This window comes from Pyricularia pennisetigena (genome assembly GCF_004337985.1).
Source record: "Pyricularia pennisetigena strain Br36 chromosome 4 map unlocalized Pyricularia_pennisetigena_Br36_Scf_6, whole genome shotgun sequence".
In the NCBI taxonomy this organism is placed as follows: domain Eukaryota; kingdom Fungi; phylum Ascomycota; class Sordariomycetes; order Magnaporthales; family Pyriculariaceae; genus Pyricularia; species Pyricularia pennisetigena.
The window spans coordinates 1,069,599-1,096,203 of NW_021940918.1; the positions used below are offsets into that span (position 1 = coordinate 1,069,599).

A 26,605-nucleotide genomic window follows, 5' to 3' on the forward strand; every position below is an offset into this window, starting at 1 on the left:
GGAGGCGATGGGGGCGACGAACAAACAAACAAACAAAAAAAAAATTCTTCGTCAGTACGATGTTGACAATATAATATCTTCAAGTCGAAACAATCAAATGAAATGGTTGTACAGCCGGACGTCGCTCACTACATGACTGTCCATGAACCAAGTCGGGCTTGCGTGTCTTCCACTCGCGGCACATCGGATATGGTCCTTTTGTGGGTACGCACTACATCCAACAACGCATAAATTTGGGCTCCCAAGACTGCAGGCGGATGGATAGTCAGTCCGTTCTGGCGGCGCGTTTTGCCGGGCTGGCTGAAAGACAGTACCGCAGCGAGTCGATTTGGGTTGATTGCTTGGGTTTGAGGTTTTTCTCGTCCTGGGGAGCACGACATTGCGGGTATCCCCCAGCTGTTGGCGCATCCAGACTCGAACAAAACCCCTCTGTTACGTCCCGATTCGGCTTTGTATTGCCTGCCCCTCATGCGACGGTGGATGAACCACTGACTTTGATTTGGCGCCTAATGCCACCAAAGCCAGATACCCGGGCTAGGTACCTGCAGGTGGGTGCACCGCCCCCAATTGGTGGGACCACATTCTAGATTTAGCGACTCTTGCAGGAAACCTTTTATCTTGGGGCTTGCTTGGATTACAAGGTTGCCCCGGTGCCTAGAATTCAGGCGGGGAGGAGGCACGTGTCTGGTGCCGGCTTACTGTTCAATTATGTGGAAAGCAAACCACCCACACGTGCCCACCAGCCTCCCCGACGCTTGGTGCTCGGTCAGGTGTCGCGTCCTAAGATAGCGTCACCCTTAGCCGGGGGACGTTGGGCGAGTCAGAAGCCCAGGTGCAAGTCACTCCGAGACACCCTTTTGGAAACAGCCCAGCCTGGACATCAAAGAGTCGCTGGTAAGTAAAAAATTTGGACGACGTTATTGAGAGCTCATCTTGAATTGACTCGAGCTTGGAGCAGGAATCGCAAAGCACACGACTAGAATTACTTCATTATCAAACATCGCTCCTGCATCTCGACAAGTTGCCAAGCAATTCATCTGCGGCAACTAATCGAGCTCCCCCATCGCGTTCGGTTGAACCCGACGTACACCATCCAAGATGGCGTCCAGAGCCATGGTCCCGTTTCTGGTGGCCATGATGTTGCTGACCGGCGTCTGCAATACGCTGTTGACAAAGTACCAAGTACGATGAACCGCAATCTTGCTATCATGATGCCTCGATCCCTCTTGGGACTTTGCTTGAACCAATGATTAATCACAATGCCACCTTCCCCTTCCACAGGACAATCAGTGCGTCCGCAACTGCGAGGACCCTGATCCCAAGAAGCGGGTACACTTTGAACAGCCTGTGATCCAGACGGCACAAATGTTTATCGGTGAGATGGGTTGCTGGCTGGTCATCGGCCTCATGTCACTGCGAGAGCGCTACATGGCCAGGAAGCAGGCCGCCGGTTACGAGGCCGTCCGCAGCTCCGACGATGCCCCCGAAGCCGACGACGCCGCCAGCGTGCACTCTAACACGGCCCTCAATGGCTCCGGCGCTGGCAAGCCCGCCCTTGGTCATGACTCGATGCTCGCAGGCATTCGCGTCTTCCTTCTCGCCATACCCGCCATCTGCGACATTTGCGGCACGACTCTCATGAACGCCGGTCTGCTTATGGTGGCCGCCTCTATATATCAGATGACCAGGGGTGCACTCGTCCTCTTTGTTGGCCTGTTCAGCGTCGTGTTCCTCCGCCGGAGGCTGCACCTGTTCCAGTGGCTGTCCCTGGTGGGTGTCGTCACCGGCGTGGCCATCGTCGGCCTTGCCGGTGCCATATACCCAGACAAGCCCAAGCCCGGCTCCCCGCACAGCGAGGTGGTGCCTACGTCTTCGCCCTTCCAGGTGGCCTCCACCGCCGAGGGCGGACTGGACGCCAATGCACTGCGCGCCGTCGTCGGCGTGCTCCTGATCGCAGGTGCCCAGATCTTCACCGCAACCCAGTTCGTGACCGAGGAGTGGCTTCTCGAGCGCTCGACCATCGAGCCCATCCGTGTCGTTGGCTGGGAGGGCATCTTTGGCTTTTCCGCCACCGTTCTGGGAATGATCGTCATGCATCTCGCCCTCGGCCGTACTGAAGCCGGTAAATATGGATACTTTGACATGGTTGAGGGTTGGCGGCAGGTTGTCGACAACCCCAAGGTGCTGATTTCCAGTGTCCTCATCATGATCAGCATTGGGTAAGTTTCCAGAAGTGACATTCCTTTTTTCTCTCTTTCCTCTTCCCCCCACCCCTCGAACGGTTTTGTGCCGGCCCTGCAAAAAAAAAAAAAAAAAAAAAAAAAAAAAAAAAAAGGGGGGGGGGGGGGGGGGGGGGGCTTGGTTTGACGCACTTAGCTAACAGCCGCTGTTCTACAATATTAGTGGATTCAACTTCTTTGGACTCTCCGTCACTCGCTCCGTCAGTGCCACTTCGCGCTCCACAATCGACACCTGCAGGACCCTCTTCATCTGGATCGTTTCTCTCGGCCTCGGCTGGGAGACGTTCAAGTGGCTGCAGGTGCTGGGCTTTGGGTTCCTGGTCTACTTCACCTTCCTCTTCAATGGCATTGTCCAGCCGCCCTTCAAATTCCTCCAAGTCGAGGAAGAGATTGAAGAGCTGCTGCCAGAGGAGCCGGTGGAGCACATTTGATGAATGAAGCTCATGTGAGGTTTCCCTGCGCAAAGGTCATATCGGCATGTTGAGGCGCTATCTGGAGACCAAGGAGGTGGTGGGCTTTGAGCCATGCGTGCACTTTTAAGAGACGCACGATTTTCCTATGTTTGATTTTCTCATTTCTTCGGAATGGGCGTTCATCGGGTCAAGGGCGTTGACGGGTTTTGTAGGTTAGTTTTTTTTTTTTTTATTTTTGGCTAGATTAGCTTGATCTTGCGGTTATCATTGAGCTTTTTTTCCCTCCCCCCTTTCTGCGCTTGCAGTTCCTCTTGTATGTTCGAATTATAATCGCATTGCACAACTGAACTAGATGTCAAATGTTCATCAGATTTGCAACTCATATTCAGATTTGAGTGAGACCTAGGTTCGTCCTAAATATTTCCGTCCTGCCCCCATTTGGTGCAGACATACATAGACCCCCCGCGCTTGTAATACCAAAACCATACACTGGGTATATTACTTTCAAGCTCAACGCTACGCTCGGATTATAAGATGAATAAAGAAGCTTAAGCCACCAGATCGCCCAAGGAAATAAAAACAAAACGCGAGACAAATATCACGAATACGCCAACTGCTAGAAACGACGGGTCACGGACACATCCCTGCTGCTTCCCGCACTGGCAATAGCCTCCTCCAAGTCGCTCAAGCGATAAGGACTGGTAAAGACCTCGGGCTCGATGAGCGAAGAGACGACGCGCCTGCTCTGACGACGCAACGGCCACGCCGCGTACTGCAAGACAGGCAGGCTGTCACCGTCCAACTTGTCGACGTCGAGGCCATGATCGGGCTCCGCGTTCAGCAGTATATCCGCGACTTGGTCACCGTCGTCGACCATTTCGGCCTCCTTGCGATTGCGCGCAATGATCCTTTGGATACCCACGGCTTGTTTCGAAACCTCCAGCCTGAGGTCGCTCAAAGCCACCGTCCTCGCCGGCTCTGGTACGTTGTGGACCGCACGCTCGAGTAGACGGTCTTGTTGCTCTCTGCCAAAGGGCAGCTGCAAAATGGAGCGGTTGGACTTGAGACATCTGCGCAAGAAGAGCAGGGCTGTGAGGTTGATTTCGGACCCGCCAATGTCGAGTTGACGCAGCGCCCGGTTATCTCTTATTCCGAGACCGAGGTCGCCGACTTCTGTGCTAAGGTTTTGGTTGCGGAGGACGAGGGTCCGCATCGTATCGTTGCGCCCAAGGCCTCTGAAGGCGCGGCCGAATCCCCGTCCCAGCTGCCCCTCGTCGAGCTTGTCGGCGTAACCCGACAAGTCGAGGACTCTGATGGAGCTGTTCTGGACGAAGAGCTGCTCCAGCGCATCTGAAACGGCCGGTGTACAGACCGCACTGGGTAGCGGTGGCGGGGCTGTTCCCGCCAGGGAGACGTAGACGAAGCGTTTGGATACGGTGATAGCCTGGATGAGCCGGACATATCCTTCAACTCTGTTGAACTCGATCATGTCCAAGTGCAGCCCAAAGCTCCCTTCGGAACAAAGTGCAATGGCAGACGCGAGGACTTCCACCCCTTGATCAATAGGGTTGCTATTCAAATGGATATGTAGCCCCTGAAGTCCTGAAGCTGCGTTGATAATGCGTGCGGCACCATGCCCATCAATCCCGCAGCTGTTCAGTTGTATTCGCTCGAGGCCGCCGGACGCTATTGAGAAGCCACCTTTTTGGCGTTGATCGATAGCCTTCATCTCGAGGAACGCCAGCAGTGCCTTCTCCGTATCCACTGACATCTTGTACCCTGAAATATTTATACGCTCGATGCTTTTGAATCCCCCAAGGCTCTCATATGACAAAAGATTCGTCTCGTCCTGTCCAATGACTGCGTCGGAAATATTCAAGCTGCGCAGGTCAGACATAGCATCGATAAACCTGGAAATAGTGCCAGGGGAGATGCGGCCCGTGTTTTGGGAAATGTCAAGAAGTTCAAGTGCTCTGGACTGAACCGTGAGCGCTTCGACTATAGCTGTGAGATCATGACTGGACAGGGAGCATCTCGACACGTCTAGAGCTTTTAGTTCTGTTCCAAACTGTAAGCCATCATCGCTGAAATTCCTTTGACCTAAGCCCGAGACTGAAATTCATCGTCATATCTTGTTAGCAGTCTGCGCCCTCAAGCCCAATCATTACGCTAACGAGTACTCACCTAACGCGGCAACGTCACCCGATCCCAGGCTACACCCAGCCACGATAATCCTATTGCAGGCTGTCAGACCGGCACCGATGAGGTTTATAATGGGGAATAGTATGCCTAGGTCCGGGTCTGGATGCGGTGAACGTGGGAGATCGCTAAGCGTGTCGGTCAAGTCGATTTGCTTCAGTGAAGGCAGGCAAAATGCTAACGCGTGGATCTCCTGAGACAATACTGATCCTTTCTGCACAAGCTTGCAGAGGCTCGAGCTTATAATGTTCTCTATGAGGCAAGGGTCAATATCTCACAGGACGCATGATTGCTGAGTGAAACCCGAGACGTACCATCTGGGCTCATATAAGCCACTGATTCCGGCCGCGAACTATCAAATCTATCCCAAAGATGCCTGAGACTAACACCGCGGAACGATATGGATCCAATGAAGCGATTGTAGCGGACGGCTCTCAGCAAGGCTATCAGCTCGAGAGGCTCATATGAGGGTCTTGCGTCCCGAGGTAACAGAATACGCAACTCAGGACCAAAGCCGCCATCAAGCCGCATTTCCCAATCAACTGGTTGGCAATCGTAGGCAGCGCAGAAGGCCTTATGTGTTCTGTGGAGTCCGCCAAACTCGGTCGATGTTCCGGTTGCCACATCGATATCGACTCCTGAAGGTGGAAGCTTGTCGACCCTGAAAACCTGGGTTCTCCGAAGACTACTAGGCCAGCATGGCCTGAGGGTCTCATCTGCCTTGAGCAGTGTCTGTAATATGTGGTGGGAGAACCGGCTTGATATGTGAAGGTGTGTTGGCTTGGCTTCGAAGGGTCTTCTGCGACAATTGTCAGTGTCTAGACAATAATAAAAGAAGGAGAAATTTGACCGGTCAATGACAGACGCGTCGTAGAGGGGGGGAGGGGGCATGAACAAACCGAAATCGTAGCTCAAACCGGTCTTCCCGTGGCGCCCAGCAGCCATTGGCACATTCGAGATTCATGATTCCGTACTTTGCATAAGTGGTGATCAGCCCCTTATTGTCTGCTGGTCGCGCTGCTTTGATAAAATAACATAGGTTTACCCCAATAGCAAAGTAGAAGGACTCGCTTTCGGCCCATTTCGCATTGTCAGCCAGCCTGATTCCAACGGGGAACATCTCTGGCTGCAGCAACGGATAATCTGGCTCCTCGCGTCGGGATATTTCGCAAATCCTCTCCACCACCTCATGTGCCACCCGTGGAACGCCGAAATGGGCGTCTTCCTTCTCTCTTACTGCCGCGTGGACGCTGTCCAACATCAAGTCCCTCATCGTGGGGTCTTGTGCAAAGAACTGACAAGCCCCAAAGGCAGCGAGCGAATGTGTCGACTTCCACCAGAGCTCTATGCCAAAATATGGCCGCGAGCTTTCGGCTCTGGACGCAGATACTAGCAACTCAATAGGTATCAACTGTGACACCTCGGGGTTCGCGGGTCGTTCAGCCTTGGATACCGGGGTAGAGCCACCGGGGAGCATGTCCGGCGGCAGTGATGGGAACAAGGCCAGGACGTCGGCAATGCTCTTGACCTTGATGATGTAGTTGTTGGTGACAATAACGTATGCCGATTTGCTGCGCAGGAAATGCAGCTCAAGGATGATTTTGAAGACACCTTTGACCTTCTGCAAATCCCACTGTATCCTCCCATCGATACTGTTGGTGGAGCTCTGGGAGACTGACGTAGTCTCATGTGAGCCGGCACTGGTGGTGAAGATGGACCGGAAGGACTCTCGTCGCCCCAGCTGGCTGCCGCCATAGTCGATGGAGACGGTCCTTTGTTTTCTGAGGGTTCTTGGTAGTGGAGACACCGATTCGACGTCTGAGGTTACAAACACCGATGTCGAGGAGGCTGTTGGTGAAGATATGGGCGAGCCTAGCCCGAGAGAACGCAGAGAGTTCGCTATACTGTTCCTCTTCCCCGTCAAAGTCGATGTAGATGCCGAGGTCTGGACTACTGGCGACGACGCGACCACTGACAGGTCCGGGACTAGGTCGGTGTCAAGCTTGGGCAAGGATGAGTCCCGTGGCCTGGCAGAAGACCTTCGCAAGCTTCCTGGAAGTGCCCGCGTATTCTTGGGGCTCCTTACTTGTTCCATGGTAGAACAAGAGTCACGGAACTAGGCTGGCAGCTTGGCGATCAAGCCCCGGGGCTTGACGGCCTCGGGAGTCCCTATCGACCTTATCTTCGTAACAAGGCCGAAGTGTGACAATACAATTGCATTGCGGTGTAACTTTGAGTCCATTTGATCAGCTGCTGATCGGAAGGCACGAGGCTGGACTGATCTTAGTAGCCCTTGTCAGATATAGGAAGTTGTTGTTGATTAGCCATGGGGTACGAGTTCCTTTGGGTATGATGATGATCGGCAACTCTTGTCGAGGGTTTTGTTCTGCTTTGCGTCGTTAACCAGCCTAGAAAAAAAGTTCGTGGTTTTTTTTTCTGGATCGCGAGACGGAATGAAGTTGGAGAAAGCTACATGCGCATTCACGGTGAGCCGCAAACAATTTTTTTTGTTTTTTGTTCCATGCACAGTTACCATCAGCGAGGTAGCTATGATATCAACTTGATTTGTTGGCAACCAATGAGAGGCCACAGGATCATAGTCGTACCTTACCTCCCCAATTGGAAGCACAGGAACCTATCAAATCAATGGCAGAGCTGCCGGACTGCCGGGGTCTTTGGGGTGAAAGGGCTTTATACGAGAGAACATTGTTGCATTCCCCGAACTGCTCCGACTAGGAGTTCCGACTATGAGCAGTTGTATGCCGTGTGAAGCATGCACCTGTTCAACATCTTGCTTATTATCTAGCTTTGATGGGTACCACAGCTGGTACTTCCTACTTGGCGAGCCTCCGTGGAGTTTTTATCGTTATTCAATTTCACGACACCTGATGACACCGAGATACCAGTAACGTGCCTGGGAGGATAAACTGGCCTCTGTGCCGCTTCAACCTTAGTAAAAGCGAAACTGGTGAGATATTGATGAATTATGCATGCTAGTTGCAGTATTCCCACAACTCATGTGCCCAAGTATACTATCAACAATCATTTTGAAATGTATGACGTAGTAGTGGCAGTGATAAGATGTGGCTATGTTAATTGTGGCTGGTATTGAGATCACCACAATCCCCAATAAACGTACAGCCCCTTGGGAATTACTACCTTTACCTGCCCAGCTCTCCTCGGTAAGGATCATCCATTGCTGCCTATGGTTACCCATATCTGGACCGACCCCATAGAAAATAAACATAAAACATTCTCTCAAAATATCCATCCATGGCTTTGTTTTCCCCATGCCACGTTTTCTGACATCAACTGTCATCAAAGTGAGAACATGGTATGCGGCTATAAATATAGTGGCGGTGACAGATAGTGGTTCGGATCATGGATCATGATTTTCATCTGCTGATGTGCATACCATGTCAATTACGTAGTGACTAGGCGTGTGGTAAAAGATTGATTACCTTGGTTGTCTAACCAGCGTCTCTTGATCAGTCAAGGTGAGTGCTTATTGCAGCTACAACACTCACTCCCAAGCTCTTCACAGCCTCGTCGTTTCAGACACAATCAACATATCACACTTTGCACAGCATTGATCCAGTCGGTATCAGGTGTGGGAAAATAACGTCAAAGCAGCCCAGCCTGAGGGAAAGGAGCTTAGTCACAGACTCTCAAATTCCATTCCTTAAACTCAACCATGTAGTGTGGGGTACCCGGTGACTTGAAGAGCCAGAGCACCTTGTTGCAACATCTATGCTGTTTGTTTCGAGAAGCAACGTTGGATTGTTTCGATTGAAATGTTTATCGGTGTTTTGTACCGGTTGTAGTTGCTCGGCAATTATGATTCTCCTCACATCCTCAAGAACAGACTTTGCTGTAACTATAACATTAGTCAAGGTCGTATTTAGAAAACACTCTACAAAGAAAATATTTTTGCGCCCCCCGGAGAGTGATGCGTCGGGGCAAGACAAGGGCGTCGATAATTCAGTTACGGCGGATCCTGCCGCGTCGCCGACAGCCCGGTCTTCTTGATCTGACTGTAGCGGCTCTTCTTGTCCATATGCATGCCAAAGATATCTCGTTAGAAGTACTAGAGTAATATCACTATGTGTATGTTCCGCAATAGGGGGTTTTCTACAATTATACGTTGACACGCAGTCATACTTTAACACGCTACCCAACAAATAAACACGACAACAAAGTGCGCGCGAAAAGGGGCCAAAGTGGGGGCCAAAGTGGCGATCGGTTCGGGCAAAAATTGGAAGATCTTCCAAAGTCGTCATCTTTTTGGTGAAAAACGTACTAAATTACAGGGGCTAACGATGAGGCTGTTTCAGTAGACGCTTGGCCAACAACTGATTACGACGTTGATCGTGGAGTTGCGTTTCGAAACGTGAGCTTGTGGTTGATTTCGCCTCCGCCTTTGCTTTTTTATTTGCCTCTGAGGCGGGGTGATAGGGATAGATGGTATGGTCTTGTGTTTAAGTGTTTTTTTTTTTTTTTTTTTTTTTTTTGCTCCCTACGCGATACATTTGCTTCCTAGCGTGGGATTTGCGACAACAGAACTAGCGGTCCAAGTACCGGATTTGGCATCTCGGGGTTTCGTTCCTTGGCGATGGCTGCAACGCTTTCCCTAGCATGCAAGTTCCTGGCCCCAAACCCGATGCCAATCTATTCCAGTGCTATGTAAAGTAGTCGGTACGTGCGACGTTGGCGTGGCATGTGGGCAGTGTTACAGGTTGAGTAGCTGTTGGCAAAAACTCTCTTTTGCCATGAAATGCAAGCTCGTTGCATCGCGACTCTCAACGACCACACATGAATGGCTTTCTGATGGCAAAGCACGCGAGCGAGCGAGCCTGGAACGGGCGTTCAAGAGAAACGAGTGCAATCGGTACCGGCAAATTATGGCATCGCATAAATCTACCTTTGCTATAACAAAAAGTATATCGCTTTTCATCGGGAATGCATGATGCCTGGACTAACACTTGTGAGGACGGCTCGACTCTTTCTTTGAAGTGCAACGCACTCACTACTTGGGTCCAGATTAAACGAGCGTTTTTAGTTCGCATCGCAAGGGCCGATGGAAAAATCATTAGATTAGCATTTTTCCCGTCTGATTCTGATACCAATCGACAGCAACCGTAATTTTGCAACCGTGGCTGCGAACATATCAATTGCCTGAAAACAACAAAAGAAAGGCAGATCACATTTACCTCAGACCAAACTAGGAAGGGAGTTACATATACAATGAAAGCCGTCAATCACATTTTGACTCTTATTTACCTATAATTACTCTAGCGAGATAAGGCAAAGCCATGCGTTCGATTAAGGTCACGCATGGCTGTAACTTGGATACACCCTGGCTACTAATGGATAATGAATGAAATGCATTGAGCGTGAAATGAGCTAGCTCAGACCGACTTTTACTTACAGTACAGTACATTGATACCTGTCAATACTATCTGTCAATAATGTCTGTTTATCAGAAACCTTGTATATCCTCGGTTGAATACGACAAATACTACAGTAATTTCCATGACACGCTGATAGAACACGGTCGGCGGGGAAACAAAGTATAAAAAAAAAAAGGAAACACGGCAGTACAAAGTGCTACATGGTATTACGTCAGGTATCAGGTGCATACCTACAGCGGCTGGTACGTACCTTGACTACTTGGACTGCAGCACGCTAAGAAAAAAAAAAGACAGTGGGTGAGGGTGGGATTGGGGCGGGAACCACCGAAACAAACGCTGTTTCAGGAGGACCCCTAGATCAGCCTTTTCTGCGCAACCCCGTCGGCGGTTCAGTCAGCCCAGCGGGCGCGAATGCCTTGGAGTCTGCAGATTGGCGGTGTTGGATGTCCAGCTGGTGGGGTCTAGGTGCTGCACAACTCAGGCAGCCGCATGCGGCGCCAGTGGGAAGTAGTACGTACCTCCCTGACCTACCACATACATACATACGTACAGTACAACTGTACATGTACACTCCCACACCGACCCGGCCCTAGACTCCATTCCAATCCCCACAAAACCAACTGATGGCAACGACAGTCAAATGTCTATTCACCGGCGCGTTTTACTATGATGCCAAGAGTGCATCCACCGGGGGCGGGCGACGAGTCTCTTGGAAGCATCAAGAACGCATATATACTGTACTTGGTATTAGGCAGTAAAGCTGGGAAGTTTTGGTAGAATGTATGGTGGGTGCGGGGGTGTCGTGTAGGAAAAGCCTAACTTTAGCGAGGCCTGAGGCGCTTCTAGACAAGAGCCAACAGAAGTGCGTCATTGGATGGGCTCCACAGATTGATGGACGGAGACGAAGGGATGTTTTGTTGTTGTTGTTGTTGTTTTACGGCTGAATTGACAAGCTCAAAGGAGGTTTTCCCTTCTCTCATCGCTTTCGGTTACAGGTTCCTTGGGAAGTTGAAGATGCGATGCTTACTTGCGAGGCACAAAGTAGGGAAACATCCGGTATCAAGTCAGATAGTTAGTTACAAGGTGTCTACCTAGATGACCCGCTTGACACCCAATTCAAGGCAGCCACCTAATACTATTACTGTAAGCTAGCTACACTACCTAGCTGAAAGAATACAAGCGAGTGGCTGCCTTGACTGGTATCTTACGGCTGGGCCATACTAATCTTGGAAACAGGAGTATACGACAATCTGTGCTCTCTGGTTTCCTTGAAATGTGCAATTTTTGACAGGTGATTTGATGGATCCCCACCCCGAATATTGGGATCCCCGCTGGATAGGCTCCATCGTCATTTTCACCGGTGCACCTGGTCCTGGCTTTCGTCTCGTTCTTGTCGCTTGCGTACTGTAGGTAGGTCGTGAATCAAGGACAGCGGGCTGCAAGTAAAGACAGAGTTCGGTTGTCCGTTGTCTGTTGGCCGTCACGCGGCAGCTGCTTCATCGTTGACTGTGCTGTAACTGTTGCGGTATGTGTGGCAGTTCCAACGGCCAAAAAACAGTTTAGCTCGGTTCCGTTTCTCTGGGTCTGGGTCGTATCAGCTTCGTCCAAAGTTTTTCCGTACTCCTCTGGAGCGTCCCGACCTTATCTTATTTGATCATTTATTACTCCGGCAGATTTCCCAATTTTTCGTCAACAGGTCTCCTGTCCCGATTAGTATTACTTGTCTCTTCTTAATAGATGAACAAAACAGACTCATCACCGAACCAGTCCATGCAGCGGTCTGATATCCTTGCCCGCCCCAAAGCCGAGCCCGTTGAAAACACCACCTTCGCACATAGATTGCCATTTTGGCTGGCCTCCGCGGCGCCACCGTCGAAGGCGTGAAGTGGGGCAACGTAAAAGGGGGCTCCGTGCAGTCCTTGCTGTTTCATACCTTCCAGGGCAGCTCAGCCAATGACACTCGAGGTTTCGTCTGTCCGCCGTTGCTGCTGCTGGGTCATGATCAATCAGCCTGTCCAATTCTTCCAAATTGTGCTGGAGAGTTCCCCAGAAGCGGATGATTTTTTTTTTTTTTTTTTTGTTCATTTCTTCAAAGCGCCCGCCCGCCCTCACGCCCTACCAAACCGGCACCACCCATCAACCAGGTCGTGGCCAGCCAAATCTGTCTGGTCCTTTTCTTCTTCTTATTATCCCACACCCCCACACCCCTCGCCTACAAACTTCTGGCGTCGTACCACTGTTTACCAGCGGCCTGACCTGACCTGACCTGTCCCTGCATCGTCGAATCACCCACTCTGACGATCCACGCTGGCCCTTCTGGCAGGGGCTAACGCTGCACTGTCTACCTGCACATTCGGTTTTATTTTTCCCTCTTGGCTGTTCCTACCTACCTTGGGCGGATGAGCTCCCTTCCTCCTCTTACAAAGAACTGGATACACCCCTCCCTTCCGCCCTAAATCAGACCTCCTTCTTGATCCTATCGAGATCCTGTCGACAAGACCTGGCTACCGAGGATCAACACCAGCAGGACTTCCTGGCGGGGACACTGCAGTCTGCCCACATCCCATCCGTCGACTTCTACGTAAAGCACACCAGAGTCCAGCACGTCCCGTATCTCTTTTCCCTTGTCCCTGAAACCGTCGCTTCTTTAACCTGGGAGACTACTGTCTGGTCATAACCAATCCTTCCGAACCACGCGGCCGTTCTGAGCTGTTTCTCTTCGGCACCCTTCTTACATTACCCGCTGGCTTCTGGTCGTAACCAACACGACCCGGCCAGCCGCCTGGCACTACAGCCATATTTTGCACTACACATAATTCGGGCCCGAACACCCACCTCGCTCTTTTAGGGGGTCGCGCCTGATCCAAAGAGATGGCCATGTTGGCTTCAAAGTCGCCCTTCCCTGCCCCTCTGGGCACGTCAGGCTCAGGAATGATGTCTGGCACGGCACAAACATCATACCCTCCCTCGAGACGAGCACCAGCTGCACCGCCTGCCAGCCAGTCCTTCAGCCCGACCGAGTCCGAGTTTTCCGACAACGATGATCATGATTCACCAAAGCACTGGGACGAAGACAAGGTCTGTGAATACCTGAGGAGTGTCCGGTGTGGCGAGTATGAGAAGCTCTTCAGGAAAAATCACATCAATGGCGAGAACCTTCTTGAGATGGACAAGGATGTCCTCAAGGAGATGGGCATCGAGAAGGTTGGCGACCGAGTACGCTTGTTCCTCAGCATTAAGAAACTGAGGACCAAGGCCATCGCCGGCCAAAAGAAAAGGAATAGAGTGAGTCGAGGGATGCTTTATTTGCGGCTCGAGAGGCACTTGGCTGACCCTAGTCACCTCTTAATCAGGATTCCTTTGGTGGACATGAGAGCATGTACACTCCCGTATCCGAATCCCCCAGCAAACCCTTCCACTCTAGCAGCCGTGCCATGCCCAACCCTTCAGTGAACAAGAGATATTCCCGTCAGATTGACTTGAGTGGCATGGCATATGATCCCTCCAGGCCAGCCACTTCCTCCAGGCCAACATCGCCACTCCCCAGTGCTGATTTCCGAACCGCGCGCACACGAAACCCATATGTTGGACAGCAGCCCACTCCCACTGGGTCGCTGAGGGGACTTGGATCACCGCCAGATAGCCAGGCAAACTCACGACCGGTATTAACCCATACCCGGACCGACTCCGGTATGGACGGATCGCTGATGGCTGCCTTACCACAGAACCAAGATGTCATTCGTGTCATTTCTACAGGGGGCGTCACCAAGGTTGTCAAGATTGCCGACTGCAACACGTGCGAGGAGGTCATGCGGGTGACATTACGCAAATTCGCTCTGCGAGAGGACCACGAGAGGAATTATTGCTTCTGGGTTCTTTCTGGACTTGACCCGGATCCAAAGCAGTGCCGTAGACTGGGAGACACTGAGCTTTGGCGCGTCATTAAAGACCAGAAGCGACCGGAGCGCAACCGACTTATCCTTCGTCGCGTGCCGGCTGGCGAGCCAGGCCAGTCTGAGCTTGAGAGGGCCGCCGCGATTGCCATGGAGGAGGCCCAACAGTCGCACTCCCGCGCCATGGACAACGTTGGAGCGCGTAGCCAGATCAAGGTGCAAAAGGTTCTCGGCGAAAACTGGGATAACCTCCAGCCCCCGCTCTCTCCCGTCTCGTACCAGGATCGCGAGAGGAACGTTTACAATGCTGCTCGTGACTTAGAGAGACCCGAGCCTCTAGATTCTGGCCGGCTGCAGCCCAGGAGAAAAGTCTTGAGGTCTTTCGGCGGCCTCAGGCCTCCGAGCGAGCTCATCGCCTCTGACCTCACCACATACTTCCCTGATCATCCGCGGGAGGATATTGATCGGACCGCGAGACTGTCTATGCGTAGGTCTGCACGCCTTAGCAAGGTTAACAGCCGCCTCAGCGTTGCCAGCAGTTTCAGCATGGCCTCGAGCATCCAGGACGCTCCTCCCATCCCTACAATCGCCGACAGCTGGCTGCAGTCGACTCCCTTGCCCAAGGCTCGCCCCCGAGATCTGCAGAGCAGGCTGCAGCATGGCTACCGTGATTCGGTGGCGTCGTCTATGCTAGACACGCTTCAGGAAGAAGGGTCTCCCATTGAACCGAATCGCAAGTCTTACGTTTCATTTGCCGATAGCGGCTCAGACTCAGCTGCCGTCAGCGTGACGGACCCCGACGGAAACATTGTCCGGCACAGCTACTTCGATGAGGGTAGCACCATTGGCTCAGGGTCCGGCTCTGGCTCGTTCGGCGATGTCAGCAAAGCTCTGAATGAGGATGGTGAGGACGCCGACGAAGATCTTCAGAGCTTCCTGTCTGGCGAGTCTTGGGATGACAGCAAATGGATGAAGGGAGCACTCATCGGACAGGGATCCTTTGGATGCGTCTACCTTGCTCTCCATGCCATTACAGGCGAGCTCCTCGCCGTGAAACAGGTTGAGGCCCCCTCACCTGGTGCCAACAGCCAGAACGATGCCAGGAAGAAGAGCATGATTGAGGCCCTCAAGCGTGAGATCAGCTTGCTTAGGGATCTCCGTCACCCCAATATCGTGCAGTACCTTGGCTGTGGCTCCTCTGCTGAATATCTCAACATTTTCCTCGAGTACGTTCCTGGAGGCTCGGTTCAGACAATGCTCAACTCATATGGCGCACTGCCAGAGCCTTTGGTCCGCAGTTTTGTGCGACAAATTCTGAATGGGTTGTCATATCTTCACGAACGCGAGATCATCCACCGAGACATCAAGGGTGCCAACATTCTCGTCGACAACAAGGGCACCATCAAGATTTCGGACTTTGGTATTTCCAAGAAGATTGAGGCGACCAACCTTCTTAACGGTGCCAACAATAACAAGCACCGGCCCTCGCTACAGGGCTCGGTATTCTGGATGGCACCCGAGGTGGTCAAGCAGACAAGTTATACCCGCAAGGCCGACATTTGGTCACTTGGCTGCCTGGTAGTCGAGATGATGACGGGTACGCACCCATTCCCGGACTGCACACAGCTGCAGGCCATTTTCAAGATCGGCGGAGGCAAGGCAACGCCCACCATCCCCGAGGATGCGAGCACAGAGGCCAAGGCTTTCCTGGCCCAAACCTTTGAGATGGATCACAACAAGCGCCCTAGTGCCGATGACCTCATGCTCAGCCCCTTTCTTACTCCTATCACATAAGTAATGGGTGAGGAGTGAGGATTATCTGCTCATATCCAGAACATATAGCTCGAGCTATTTCTCACCAATTCTGCTTATATTCTCCCTTGTACTTGTATACTTTCTTTTCTCTCTTTTCGTTTCTCTGCTGGCACAAGTGCCGGTTATACCTTTTAAAGCATAAGACTTTATCTGTATGAACTCATGAAGCCATCAAGACAGCGCAGACGGGCGGGCATAAATGTTGGAGTTTTTGGTATATAGGTCGAATTTAACTGGCCGACGGTGGCTATTTACACATCGATATGTTAAACCTTGCACGAAAGTGGACATGTATGCTTCCGTATTGATGGCAAGGAACCGGGTTCAGGCTCTAGACCTGAGAGTAAACAAGAGTGGGCATCGCGCCTTCGGCGATGACCATTGGGCAGACTGGGGTCTAACTAGCAAAATAACATTGGCAAATGCCGACCCCGTGTTTCGAGCAAAGAAACAACCCTGAACATCTCAAGTTCCAGAGGTTGTCTTATTGAAGGAAAGACATGGCAAAAGCGACACGAAGAGAATGTGTTCACCCGCGAGGTTTGAGGTGTTTGGAAACTTAGTGGTCTGCCCAAAGATTCTGGAAGGGTCCTACGAAAAAGAAAAAGAAAAAAAAAAAAAAAACCAAGAGCAAGAGCAAGACAAAATATGGCAAGAATAAGGGCCGCGAGACAGGGGAGTACAAAAGAAGGAAGCAAAAAGAAAGTCCAAACCCCTAGAAACCACCCAAACCTATCAGAGCTAGCGATTGAATAGCGAACCTGTCTCGGCAAGGTCGCCGGGCCTCCCAGGAAGGACAAATTTCAAGATTGTTTTCTTTGAATGTCTAGCCAATTTCCGCGCGAGCATCGAGACGCTCCCCTAGTCGTGCCGCATTCCTGGCAGGACCCATGACGAGAGCAGTTGCCGTCACCACATTCTTATTTTTTTTTTCTTAGCTTAACTATTACGGCAGGTCGATGGCAACCGGGACAACCCCATGCATGCATGCCATGCTTCTTTTGCCTTCTAGCCGGCTTTTTATCACGAACCAGTAGTGAGACATAGTGGGAGGGTGAAGGCGAAAAGAAATGTTCAAACATAGCTGAGTGCAAAAAGGATTCATATAAAGTGTTTTGGTTTTCCTTTCCTTCCCCAATCCCAATACTGAAAAATGCTTGAATTCATGGAAGATTGTGGAAATCGGCGACGCTCGGAACACGAGGATTTTTGCATCTGATCCCGCCGTTGTTGTTGTCGCCGCGAATAATCAAGAAAAGATTCCACCTTCCATCTTATATCATCGCCCTTTCCGCCCCTGGCAACTCTCCTTTGTACTTAAACCACTGCGACAGCAAAAAAAGTCATCCGGATCCAACGCACCGAAGAAGAAAAAAAAGAAACAAAAAAAAAAAAGCGCCCAGCATGAGCACCCCAGCCTCGTCCTCTGGCTGCTCGACGCCATCGTCCTTCACCGGCGGCGGCCTCATGGCCCGCCGCACCAAGCAACGATCAGCTTACTACTTCGCGTATGGCTCTAACTTATCACCGACGCAGATGGAACAGCGCTGCCCGGGAAGCGTCGCCAAGGGCCTCGCGCTTCTGCCAGACTGGAGCTTCATCGTCAACGAGCGCGGATTCGCCAACGTGATGCCCACGGGCGCGCTGGCACATGAGGTCGAGGTGATGCGTCGCAAAGGGGCCCTGTCGCCCGTCGCCGAATCTCTCAACATCGGCGCCGAGGAAGGCGTCTGGGGCGTCCTGTACCACCTGTGCCCTGAGGATGAAAAGATGCTGGACATCACCGAGGGCGCGGGCTTTGCGTGCATCAAGTACTATGCCGACGTCGAGGTGCTGCTGCCGGCCCGCCCGAGGTCTGCTGGCTCATCCTCGACGGCGTCGAGCCAGACCGAAACGGAAGCCGAGGGTCTTAGTTACAGGGTCCCCGCACTCATCTACGTCGATCGCCATCGTGTCAAGCCCAGCATGCCCAGGGAGGACTATATCGCAAGGATGAATCGAGGCATCGAAGAAGCACAGGCCCGGTACGGCTTACCCGAGGGTTATGTGCAGAGGGCTATTAGACCATTCATTCCTACGCGTTGATGGGGTCTTCTTAACAAAAGGATAATCGGCACCACCGTGTTGAATCTTTGGAAATCCAGCCGAATACTCGGCGCAAAACGACACTATTTTGACTTGTTGAAGCAATCGATACCCGAACAGATATCCAGCTAGTAGTAATCTTAATATATTTTTCTTTGATCTTACAACAAATTAAGATTGTAGCATCCCAGTTTTGACTCGTCACTTTTCGTAGCTCATAGCATTCAAGGTGGCTGGTTGGGAGGTGGTTTCTTTCCAGGCGGCATTAAAGTCGTTCGGGCGTTATTGAAAAATGGCGTCTGTTTCCCAGTAGTCTAGTCTCCTGCGTTTCCCCGCCCTCGCAAACGCAAGAGCCTTGCGGATCCAACTGAGAGCTATCGTCAAGAGGAGGGCCCAGAAGAGTCTCGCCCTTGGAATCGGAGCTGAGAATAAGTTGGGGTATAGGTGAGCGCCATCCTAGACTAGTACGCGGGTTTGCTTTTCTTCTTCTTTTTCTTTTAGCGGAAGGGTTGGCAGCGTGGCTGCTTCCCGGGGTTCATGGTGCTCCATTTCGAGGTTAGATCGTGAAATGATTCTTTGTCGGGTATAGCATGTCCTGGTCTCACGTTCCAATATTGTAGCGAGCAAAAAAGCCAGCGGCCTCTCCGTTGCACCCCAGAAGCGCAAAACAGCCTCTCAAGTCTTCACGGGGATACGCATGCAAATACCTGCCTGTTACCCAAAGTGCCAGGCCGCCGAATATTCCAATGCTGCCGAACACCTCGAGAGCAACCCAGCTCCTGGCTCTTATACCCGCCAGCATCTCTAGAAGACCGAGAGGATCTTGCGAATGAACTGATGGGAGACGGAGCCCCTTTGTCGTTCCTTGCCCGTGAGGGGTAGACACACCGTCATGGCGAGGCCTGGCAACCCTGCGGCCGACTGACGACGAGGAAGCTGACCGGCGATACTGGGAATGCTGGCGTCGAAGATCCCGACCTCCAATGGCCACTAAAGTGCCGTCTTTGACGCATTCACCAAGGCGTTCCGTGAGCCAGACAGCCCTCTCGCCCCTCGCAAGTGCCTCATAACGTGCTCGTTCGCTATCCAAACTTCGTTGTAGTTCAACGGCCCAGTTTGCCAAACGAATCTGCGCCAGCTGCTCCTCGCGCCTCACTGTCGCAGGCGCAAGGGCCAGTGCAGATGCGGGGGGCCTGACCGTGAGCTCTCCGGTCGTCCCTACCAAAGGAGACGCTTGCGGACCTCCCAAGAGCGTTTGCCCCTGAGCTGGAGGTGGCCAGGAATTGAGAGGTCTGTACAATGCCTGTGGTTTGCTCGTCTGTTCTCCAGAGCGCCACTGCAAGCATTTCTTTGCAGCTGAGTGCCTCAGCCAGGACGCTCCATCTGCGCTGAAGACTTGTCGAACGAGTTCGCCCAATTCGGATGGGAGCAATGGCTCGAGGTAGTCTGGACTCATGAGCAAACTGGCATCCATCACCTCGCTGTCTGAGCCAGTAGCATTCGAAACAGACAATACAGCCTCTGCCTGACTAGTTGGTGATATTTTCGAATAACGAAAAGGGCGCACGCCAGCGCTCAGGAGCTGACTCAACACCCTCTGCTTCCTCTCCCAGATTTCGTCGGCTGAAATAGTGTCCGACTTGGCTATCAAGGGTATTATATTAGTGAGAGGGGCTAGCATCCTCATGTACTCTAGATCGACTGGTTTTATGTCTACATACCAGCAAAAGAATATGGATGTTAGCGTAAAGATCCAGCGAGCATATGATAAAGTACAGCTATACTCACCATGAGATATCAAATATAATACAACATCCACCTGAGGACCTCCGTCCCCTCCGATCATAGTTGCAAGATCAGAATCGCTCAAAGTATTTGAAGCCATCCGCTCTAGATGTGACTCAATATAGTGAATCACGGGAACGATGTCTTGTAGCGCCTGTAAATATGATAAGTGGGTTAGTGAGACGAACACAGGCTATGAAGGATTATATGTTCTCACCTTTGCGCCACCTCCATACCCGATTGTGTCGACAAAGCATATGTTCCGATTTATGACAACGTCTCCTAAGCTGTTCCTCCTCTTCAGCGTCCGAGAGTCATCCAAATCTGCCCACCATTCCGGATACGCTTTGGTGCTGCCATGGATCTCGGCTATGGCTCGGGGCATGGCCCGATCAGCCCTCGGTCCGGTTTCCCAAGTCGAAGGCGTAGGTTCGATGGGGTCGAGGTGGACAATGTGTTCGCAACACTGCACGATAGATTTAATCAAGGATGTCTTGCCAATGCCTGTAGCCCGATGATTAGCACACGGACCAGCGTGGCAGCATAGACGATAAGCCTACCCTTTTCTCCGGCGATCAAAACCTTTAATCGGCCGATCGCCTTGCCTTCCTCGGTAAAAGGCCGCCTGCTCGGCATCTTTATGCTGGGCATAACCAGCTGGGGTGCAGTAGCCGCGCTGTGCTCCATGGGCGTAGCACCTGGGTCGCCATCCTCAACGTCATCAACGACCACAGACCCCTCCTCGCTCGCCCCCGGAACGCTCCCGAGCTCTTCAGATAGCGAACCGGCCGACAACGAGTCCCGCCGCGAAGATAATCCGCTAAAGGTCGACCCAGGACCCGACACGCCGAGTAGGATTGGTGTCATGGGTGTAGATATGGGCTGCTGCTGGTGCGGCCGAGAACAGTTCAGAGGGATCGAGCCTGGCGTTTTGACTGTCGGCGGGGAGAGAGGCCGATCGAGTAGGTCGTGAAGAGCGGTCACGGGGATCTGGCGCGAGGCTTCCTCCACGCCAGTTACGGAGCACGACGATGGGCCCCCGGCCGCGGGTTCAGAGCGTGGAATCGGAGCGGGCTGACGATCCTTCCGAGTATCGTACCTGGCCCTGCTGGCAAAGGCGGAAAAGGAATGGTCCAGGCTAGCATCGACGGCGGACTCGTCGGTGACGCAGTACGACATTGCCTGCGAGGCCGTGATGTGGTGGAAGGACGACATTCCGAGATCGTCGCTCTCAGGCGCCGGACGCGATTGCCGCCCGAAAGCGTCTGTAGGCCGCATTGCGTCGACCCTTTTTTTTATTTTTTTATTTTTTTTTTAGTGTCTGCTGACCCTGTTGGTTCAAACCCGGTGTGGTAATGCTCGAGTAGCTAGCATCTACATAGGTCGGGGTCTAGGCTACGTAGGATAGTAGACGTGGAGACAAGAATACGAATATGTGTTTCCATGTAAAACCTGGAAATAGAAACATGGAATGAATGTTGGCAAGCACGCAGAGCGTGTTTCGGCCAATCTTTGCAGCTTCCGGAAGGAGGTGTGAATGGATGTGCAAATGCTCTGTTGCCAGGTGAATTGGATGATAAAGTAGAGGCGGAAGTGCCAGGGGAGCCAAGGTACCGAAGTACCTTGAGGAGGTAGGTTGAAAGGGGAAAAAAAAGAAAAGGAAGAGGATGGAAGGGAGACAGGAACGTACGGTACCTTACTGACCGATCTTATCTAATACTGTATTACTTAGTATAGATAACATGAATCCATGGCGCAATGGGCGGTACAGTACATCATTAATGCGCATGCCAGCCCCTCATCGCTCACGCACAAGTATGGGGCCACTTGCCTACTCGTGGTACTCACCTGATGCGTGAGGGGTCGAAACTCTGCCGATCTGGGGTAATCAATTGCCTTTTCGGGTACGTGTTCTTTCAGGCGTGCCAATTGGTTCTTTGGGGGGTCCTTGGGGAGTTGGTTCAGTTTCCCATACTTCCAGTAGGGAGCTACCCCGCCATTTGCTCCCTGCAAGCCTGGTAGAAGCACTCGTCACCAGGCCAAAGATGATTGATTGATGGTCTGCCGGCGCTGGAGTCAATCAGGGTCACCCGGTCGCTTCAGCTTGTTGAGCTTACTTAGTAGAAGCAATGGATCTACAATGCCAGAAGTAATGGAAATTCTAACTGATATTTCGTCCAATTCTAGGTTGTCCAGTGCAGAAGAGAAGGCCCTGTAGACCATATGTGCCTCAATGAAATTTACTTACCCCTTCTGTTTACAGTTGAGTCGTCCAGTTTACTGGACGACTTGCTTAGGATATGACAGCGAACATATATGTAGTATAATGTTGTACCTACGCCTGGCGCGTTCATTTACTTTATGTTCAAAACTCTCGCTCGTGATTAATTTGATTGTATCAATCTAACATTGCACCAACGCCCCTAGGCAATAGCTCTTCAACCACCAGATGACTTCGACACTTTTTGCTTCTTCTCCTTTTATTTTTTTTATTCATTTTTTTTCTTTCTGCAAAGCGAGACAACCCTATTTTAGGATCAAGTCATGATAAGAGGAATAAACAGCGAATGTTAAAATACATTGAAACAAATAATGTACGGGTTAAACAGATTTATAAACGGGTGGGCGGGCTATGCCGAGCAGCAGACCCATTATCTCAGCAGAAAGCTACTCCTCTATGCGCCCCCACAACGCATCATGGCCTATGCTATCCTCGACCACTGGTATTTTGCCATTGTTGAAGAAAGCAATTGAGACTGTTCCATCGTCGGGTCAGCAAGTAGTTGAGGCCCCCGACTTTAGTCCCTTCTCTCACGCTCGGCCTCGAGCCGACGCATCCTCTCCTCTTCGTCGCCAACGTCAACGACCTCGCCTCTGCGGCCCTTCCGACGGCTGCGCCTGCTAGACTCGCCGTCGTCAGTCGTTCCACGGCTGCGTTTCCCTCCCCCGACGAGGCCGGCAAGTTTCTGTGCCTCCTTCATAAGCCTCTCGCGGTTGCGCTTCTCTCTCTCTTCTGCATGTGGGTCCTTAGGCGTAGTCGTTGCGGCCTCCTTGTTCCTGCTGCTGGCGCCTTTGATGTCAAAAATGCTTGTGGTACGGCCCTTGGGTCCCGTAGGCGGCCTAAGCTCCAGTGGTGCCTCGACCGCGCTGGAGGGCTCCTTACTATCCCGAGGGCGGCGGCGGTCCCTATCTTTGTCTCTTTGTCTGTCTCTGTCCTTGTCGCGGTCTCTTTCCCTATCGCGATCGCGATCGCGGTCGCGCTCACGGTCCTTACCGCGCTCACGGTCCTTACCTCGGTCTCTACCCCTATCCCGCCCTTTGTCCTTGTCCCTTTCGTGGTCCTTATCCCTACGAGACTTGTGACTGGACTTGCGGCGGTGCTCATCGTCATCCTTATCCCTAGCCCGGTCGCGATCGCGATCGCGATCACGTTCCCTATCCCTATCCTTGTCTCTACGTCGTTCGGAGTCGCGTTCTCTCCTACCGCTGCGATGTCCTGAGCGACGAGAGCCGTCGGGTGATGCAGATCTGGATCTGGACTCGGGACGCGCGGATCGCGGTTCTTCGTCGCCGTTTATGCTGTTTTTGCGACTGTGTCGGCGGCTGCTGCTCACGTGGGCTTGCCGCCGGTCTTCATCTCGGCCTTCCTCTGCGGGGGACTCCGAGCGGTGACGCCTCCGTCTGTGTCCGTCCTTGCGTTCACGACTTGGGCTCCTGCTGGACTGAGAGACGGACCTCCCTCTGTTGTCCCGCTCCCTGTGTCTGTCGCGGTCCACATCGGCGCCGTGGTTACGCTCACGGTCTCTGGGGCGATCGGCATCCCTAGATTTCCGATGATCCCGGTCCCGGCTCCTATCGCGGTACTTATCATTGCGTGGCTTGGAATCGACCGAGTTGCTGCGCGATCTGACAGGCTTATCTGCTGCTGGACTAACGTGGCCGGAACCGTTTACTAACGGATTAGGCTGTCTTTCATCAGGCATCAGTCCTCTTGCCTTGAGATGCAACATGCTAGTGTTAGGAAGACCCTGGCGCATAGCCTTGGGGCCTGACGGTGCGTTCAAAGGAACGTCGGGCATGGGTGCCTGACGGTGTACCGGCTGATTATAATGATTGAAGTCACCGTTTTCATGAGCTCCCCCCATATAACCCATCTCACCGTGCGGTCCGTGGCCAACTTGGCCGTTTGGAAAGCCATAGGAGTCATCTAGAACTGGCACGGGTCGGGGCATATCGTCCTGGTCCGTTGCCGCAGCGGCGGACGTGTTCATGCTTGCCTTGGCTGAATCTGATGCCGTAGTTGCACCGTCGCCAGCATTTCTCTTTTGCTCGCCAGCATTTATCTTTTGCTCGCCACCCACTTGGTCTGCAGGATTTGTCTTCCCCGGCTCTGCACCCTCAGCAAATTCACCCTCGGTTTTCTGAGCATCAGGTCTAATACTGCGGCCAAACTCGTCCACATTGGAAGGTGTTAGTTCCTTGGCTTCGGAGTTGCGGCGATTCTGAGGACCAGGACCCCCGTTCATCGCGCTCTGTGCAGGCCCATGATACTGCTGAGGGAACTGTGACTGTTGATACTGGCCGTTGTGGTTCTGGAATCCGTCATTGCCGAAACCCTTATGGCCGCCGCCGTTGAAGCCGCCGTAGCCTCCACGGCCATTGCCATATCCAGCATTGTTGAAATTGTTGTTATAGAACCCTCGGCCCCGACCGCCTCGGCCGCGGTAAAAGTTGTTTCCTCGAAAATTGGAATACTGATTCTGGTGGCCAAAATTACCCTGATTAAAGCCAGGCTGGAAACCACCTCCAGAGTTAAAGTTCCCAAAATCACCATTGGCCATGCCAGTAGAATTCGGATGACTGAAATTATCTTGGCCGACATTCCATGACTGCTGCTGTCCGTTCCAGTTCTCATTGGATCCCGGGCCAAGGCCCATGCCGCCGCCGCCGCCGCCGCCTCCGAAACCACCCATGCCCATGCCGTTGCCGTGCATACCCATGCCTTGCGGTCCGAAGTCACCGTTCATAAACATAGATGGATCCATGCCGGGCATGCCTATTTATGTCAGATTCGGGATTAGTATGCGCGTGATTTCAAGATACCAGAGGGGGGCGACTTACCCATCATCTGAAAACCCCCAAAGCCCGGCGGCATCATGCCATTTTGCATTGCCATCATCATTTGCATTTGATTCATGTCGCCGCCACCAAAGTTCATGTTGGGGAAGCTTCCATTCATCCCGCCAAGCCCAAAGCTAGGATTGAAGCTATTCAACATGTCCGTGGCGCCCTCGCCACCCTGGGCATTAGACCTCTGGTTACCCTGCTGTACTTCTTCTTCTCCCTGGTTATCCTTTGTTGCTTCATCGCCGGTTTTCTCGGCTTCGGTAGCCTGCTGCTCCTGGCCATTCCCATCCTCGTTCGACTGTCGCGAGACAATATTTTCCTTGATGACAATATTAACACTATGCGCTGGAATGGTATCAGTATGAAAAGAAGATGACTGCATGACACATACCTGGGATTCCACCGCCGGGTTTCCATCGCCAGCAGATTCGCTGTTACCCGCGTCACCTGCAGGAGCCCTTTCGCCCGAAGCGTTCTTCTCGGGAACATGTGCAACTGCAGCAGGCTCGGTAGCATGCGAAGCATCTGAGCCAGCCCCCGGTTTTGCGTCTATCGGAGTCGGAGGCGCAGACTCCCCAGCGTCCTTGGGCTTCGAGGCTTCACGCTTCTTCTCCTCGGTCCTGACAAAGACCTTGATCGTGGTTCGTAGGGACTTTATCGGTTTGCAGTCGTCGGCGGAGAGTGGCGAGTGCTCGCAAACTGGGCACGAAGTAGGGAGCGTTGCATGGCCTGTGTGCCGAATTGAGGGTCAGTTTTGTCTGTAGAATCATAGTTTGGCGGTTCCCGCCAGGCCGTGGGCGCAAACATACAGTTCTCGCAGATTGCCTGGTCGCAGCATGGCAGCTTCACAGCATTGATCGCCAGCTTGCTGCAGATGGCGCAGCGAAGCTTGATGGGAATCTCGTCTTGGGTCAGGGAACTGCAGACATGTCAGTACACTAGATCAAAATCGGGGGCTCCAAAAGACCAGCTACCAAGCCGCATACCTGACGAGTTCAGCCTGCGCCGGTGTGAGGGATAGCGGTGCTGCCATGACGAAGCACGGCGGGTTCAAGTATGTGTCCTCGTCATGTGTAAAGTGGCAAGCGTGAAAGTTCTCGCAAAGGAAAACGAAGATAAATTAAAAGGTATGGTGGGGGTTGGTCGGCGAAATACGAGACGCGACGGCGTTTGATTGATAGTCTTGGAGACCGGGGCGCTGAAGAAGGCAAAGATTTCTAAGTGTTTGTTAAATGTTATTTAATCCTATTTGGGCGACAGCGTATGAGGCTGATGATGTGGTTGTTGGGTAAGGCAGAGTGAGCGGACGAATGGTTGGTGAGCCTGGGCTACTCGTTCGCCAGCAGCCAGATCGTGGCGCGTTTTTTTTTTTTTTTTTTTTTCCATGGGCTTCGTAGGACTGGATTTTTTTTCTTATGCGCGGGCCGATGTAGGCAACGGACGGAAGCTGAATGTGTCAAATCACGTGGGGTCGCGTGGGGGTGGAATTTCAGAGGCTACAGTTGGTCATATGCCTGCAAACGCGCTGGAAAGCTCACTATGATCCATGCTGTAATGTAACAAAGCTAATCTTAACTCCACCCCCACCAGCGCTTATTATCACTTACGGTGCAAGTTCATTTTCAAGAATTAACGGC

At 52.3% G+C, this 26,605-nt stretch overlaps 7 protein-coding genes across 7 annotated transcripts; 3 read left to right on the forward strand and 4 right to left on the reverse strand.

Annotated features, from left to right (window-relative positions):
- Positions 1–1,098: 1,098 nt before the first annotated feature.
- Positions 1,099–2,671, forward strand: PpBr36_05919 (uncharacterized protein; the record flags this gene model as incomplete). Its single annotated transcript, XM_029893067.1, has 3 exons — positions 1,099–1,182; positions 1,282–2,219; positions 2,404–2,671. 3 exons carry the CDS (start codon positions 1,099–1,101, stop codon positions 2,669–2,671), a joined length of 1,290 nt encoding a protein of 429 aa, XP_029746073.1.
- Positions 2,672–3,269: 598 nt separating this feature from the next.
- On the reverse strand, positions 3,270–6,947 carry PpBr36_05920 (uncharacterized protein; the record flags this gene model as incomplete). The annotated part of the gene is made up of 4 exons (XM_029893068.1): positions 3,270–4,765; positions 4,838–5,104; positions 5,167–5,651; positions 5,752–6,947. The coding sequence occupies 4 exons, from the start codon at positions 6,945–6,947 to the stop codon at positions 3,270–3,272; spliced, it is 3,444 nt and encodes a 1,147-aa protein (XP_029745508.1).
- A 4,670-nt stretch (positions 6,948–11,617) lies between these two features.
- Positions 11,618–12,541, reverse strand: PpBr36_05921 (uncharacterized protein; the record flags this gene model as incomplete). Its single annotated transcript, XM_029893069.1, has 3 exons — positions 11,618–11,667; positions 12,023–12,181; positions 12,484–12,541. The coding sequence occupies 3 exons, from the start codon at positions 12,539–12,541 to the stop codon at positions 11,618–11,620; spliced, it is 267 nt and encodes an 88-aa protein (XP_029745509.1).
- A 593-nt stretch (positions 12,542–13,134) lies between these two features.
- Positions 13,135–15,950, forward strand: PpBr36_05922 (uncharacterized protein; the record flags this gene model as incomplete). The annotated part of the gene is made up of 2 exons (XM_029893070.1): positions 13,135–13,548; positions 13,617–15,950. 2 exons carry the CDS (start codon positions 13,135–13,137, stop codon positions 15,948–15,950), a joined length of 2,748 nt encoding a protein of 915 aa, XP_029745506.1.
- A 1,425-nt stretch (positions 15,951–17,375) lies between these two features.
- Positions 17,376–18,056, forward strand: PpBr36_05923 (uncharacterized protein; the record flags this gene model as incomplete). The annotated part of the gene is made up of 1 exon (XM_029893071.1): positions 17,376–18,056. The coding sequence occupies one exon, from the start codon at positions 17,376–17,378 to the stop codon at positions 18,054–18,056; it is 681 nt and encodes a 226-aa protein (XP_029745507.1).
- A 601-nt stretch (positions 18,057–18,657) lies between these two features.
- PpBr36_05924 (uncharacterized protein) lies at positions 18,658–21,119 on the reverse strand (the record flags this gene model as incomplete). Its single annotated transcript, XM_029893072.1, has 4 exons — positions 18,658–19,769; positions 19,845–19,995; positions 20,059–20,345; positions 20,402–21,119. The coding sequence occupies 4 exons, from the start codon at positions 21,117–21,119 to the stop codon at positions 18,658–18,660; spliced, it is 2,268 nt and encodes a 755-aa protein (XP_029745512.1).
- A 1,520-nt stretch (positions 21,120–22,639) lies between these two features.
- PpBr36_05925 (uncharacterized protein) lies at positions 22,640–26,001 on the reverse strand (the record flags this gene model as incomplete). The annotated part of the gene is made up of 4 exons (XM_029893073.1): positions 22,640–24,897; positions 24,963–25,697; positions 25,778–25,887; positions 25,955–26,001. The coding sequence occupies 4 exons, from the start codon at positions 25,999–26,001 to the stop codon at positions 22,640–22,642; spliced, it is 3,150 nt and encodes a 1,049-aa protein (XP_029745513.1).
- Between the last annotated feature and the right edge of the window lie 604 nt (positions 26,002–26,605).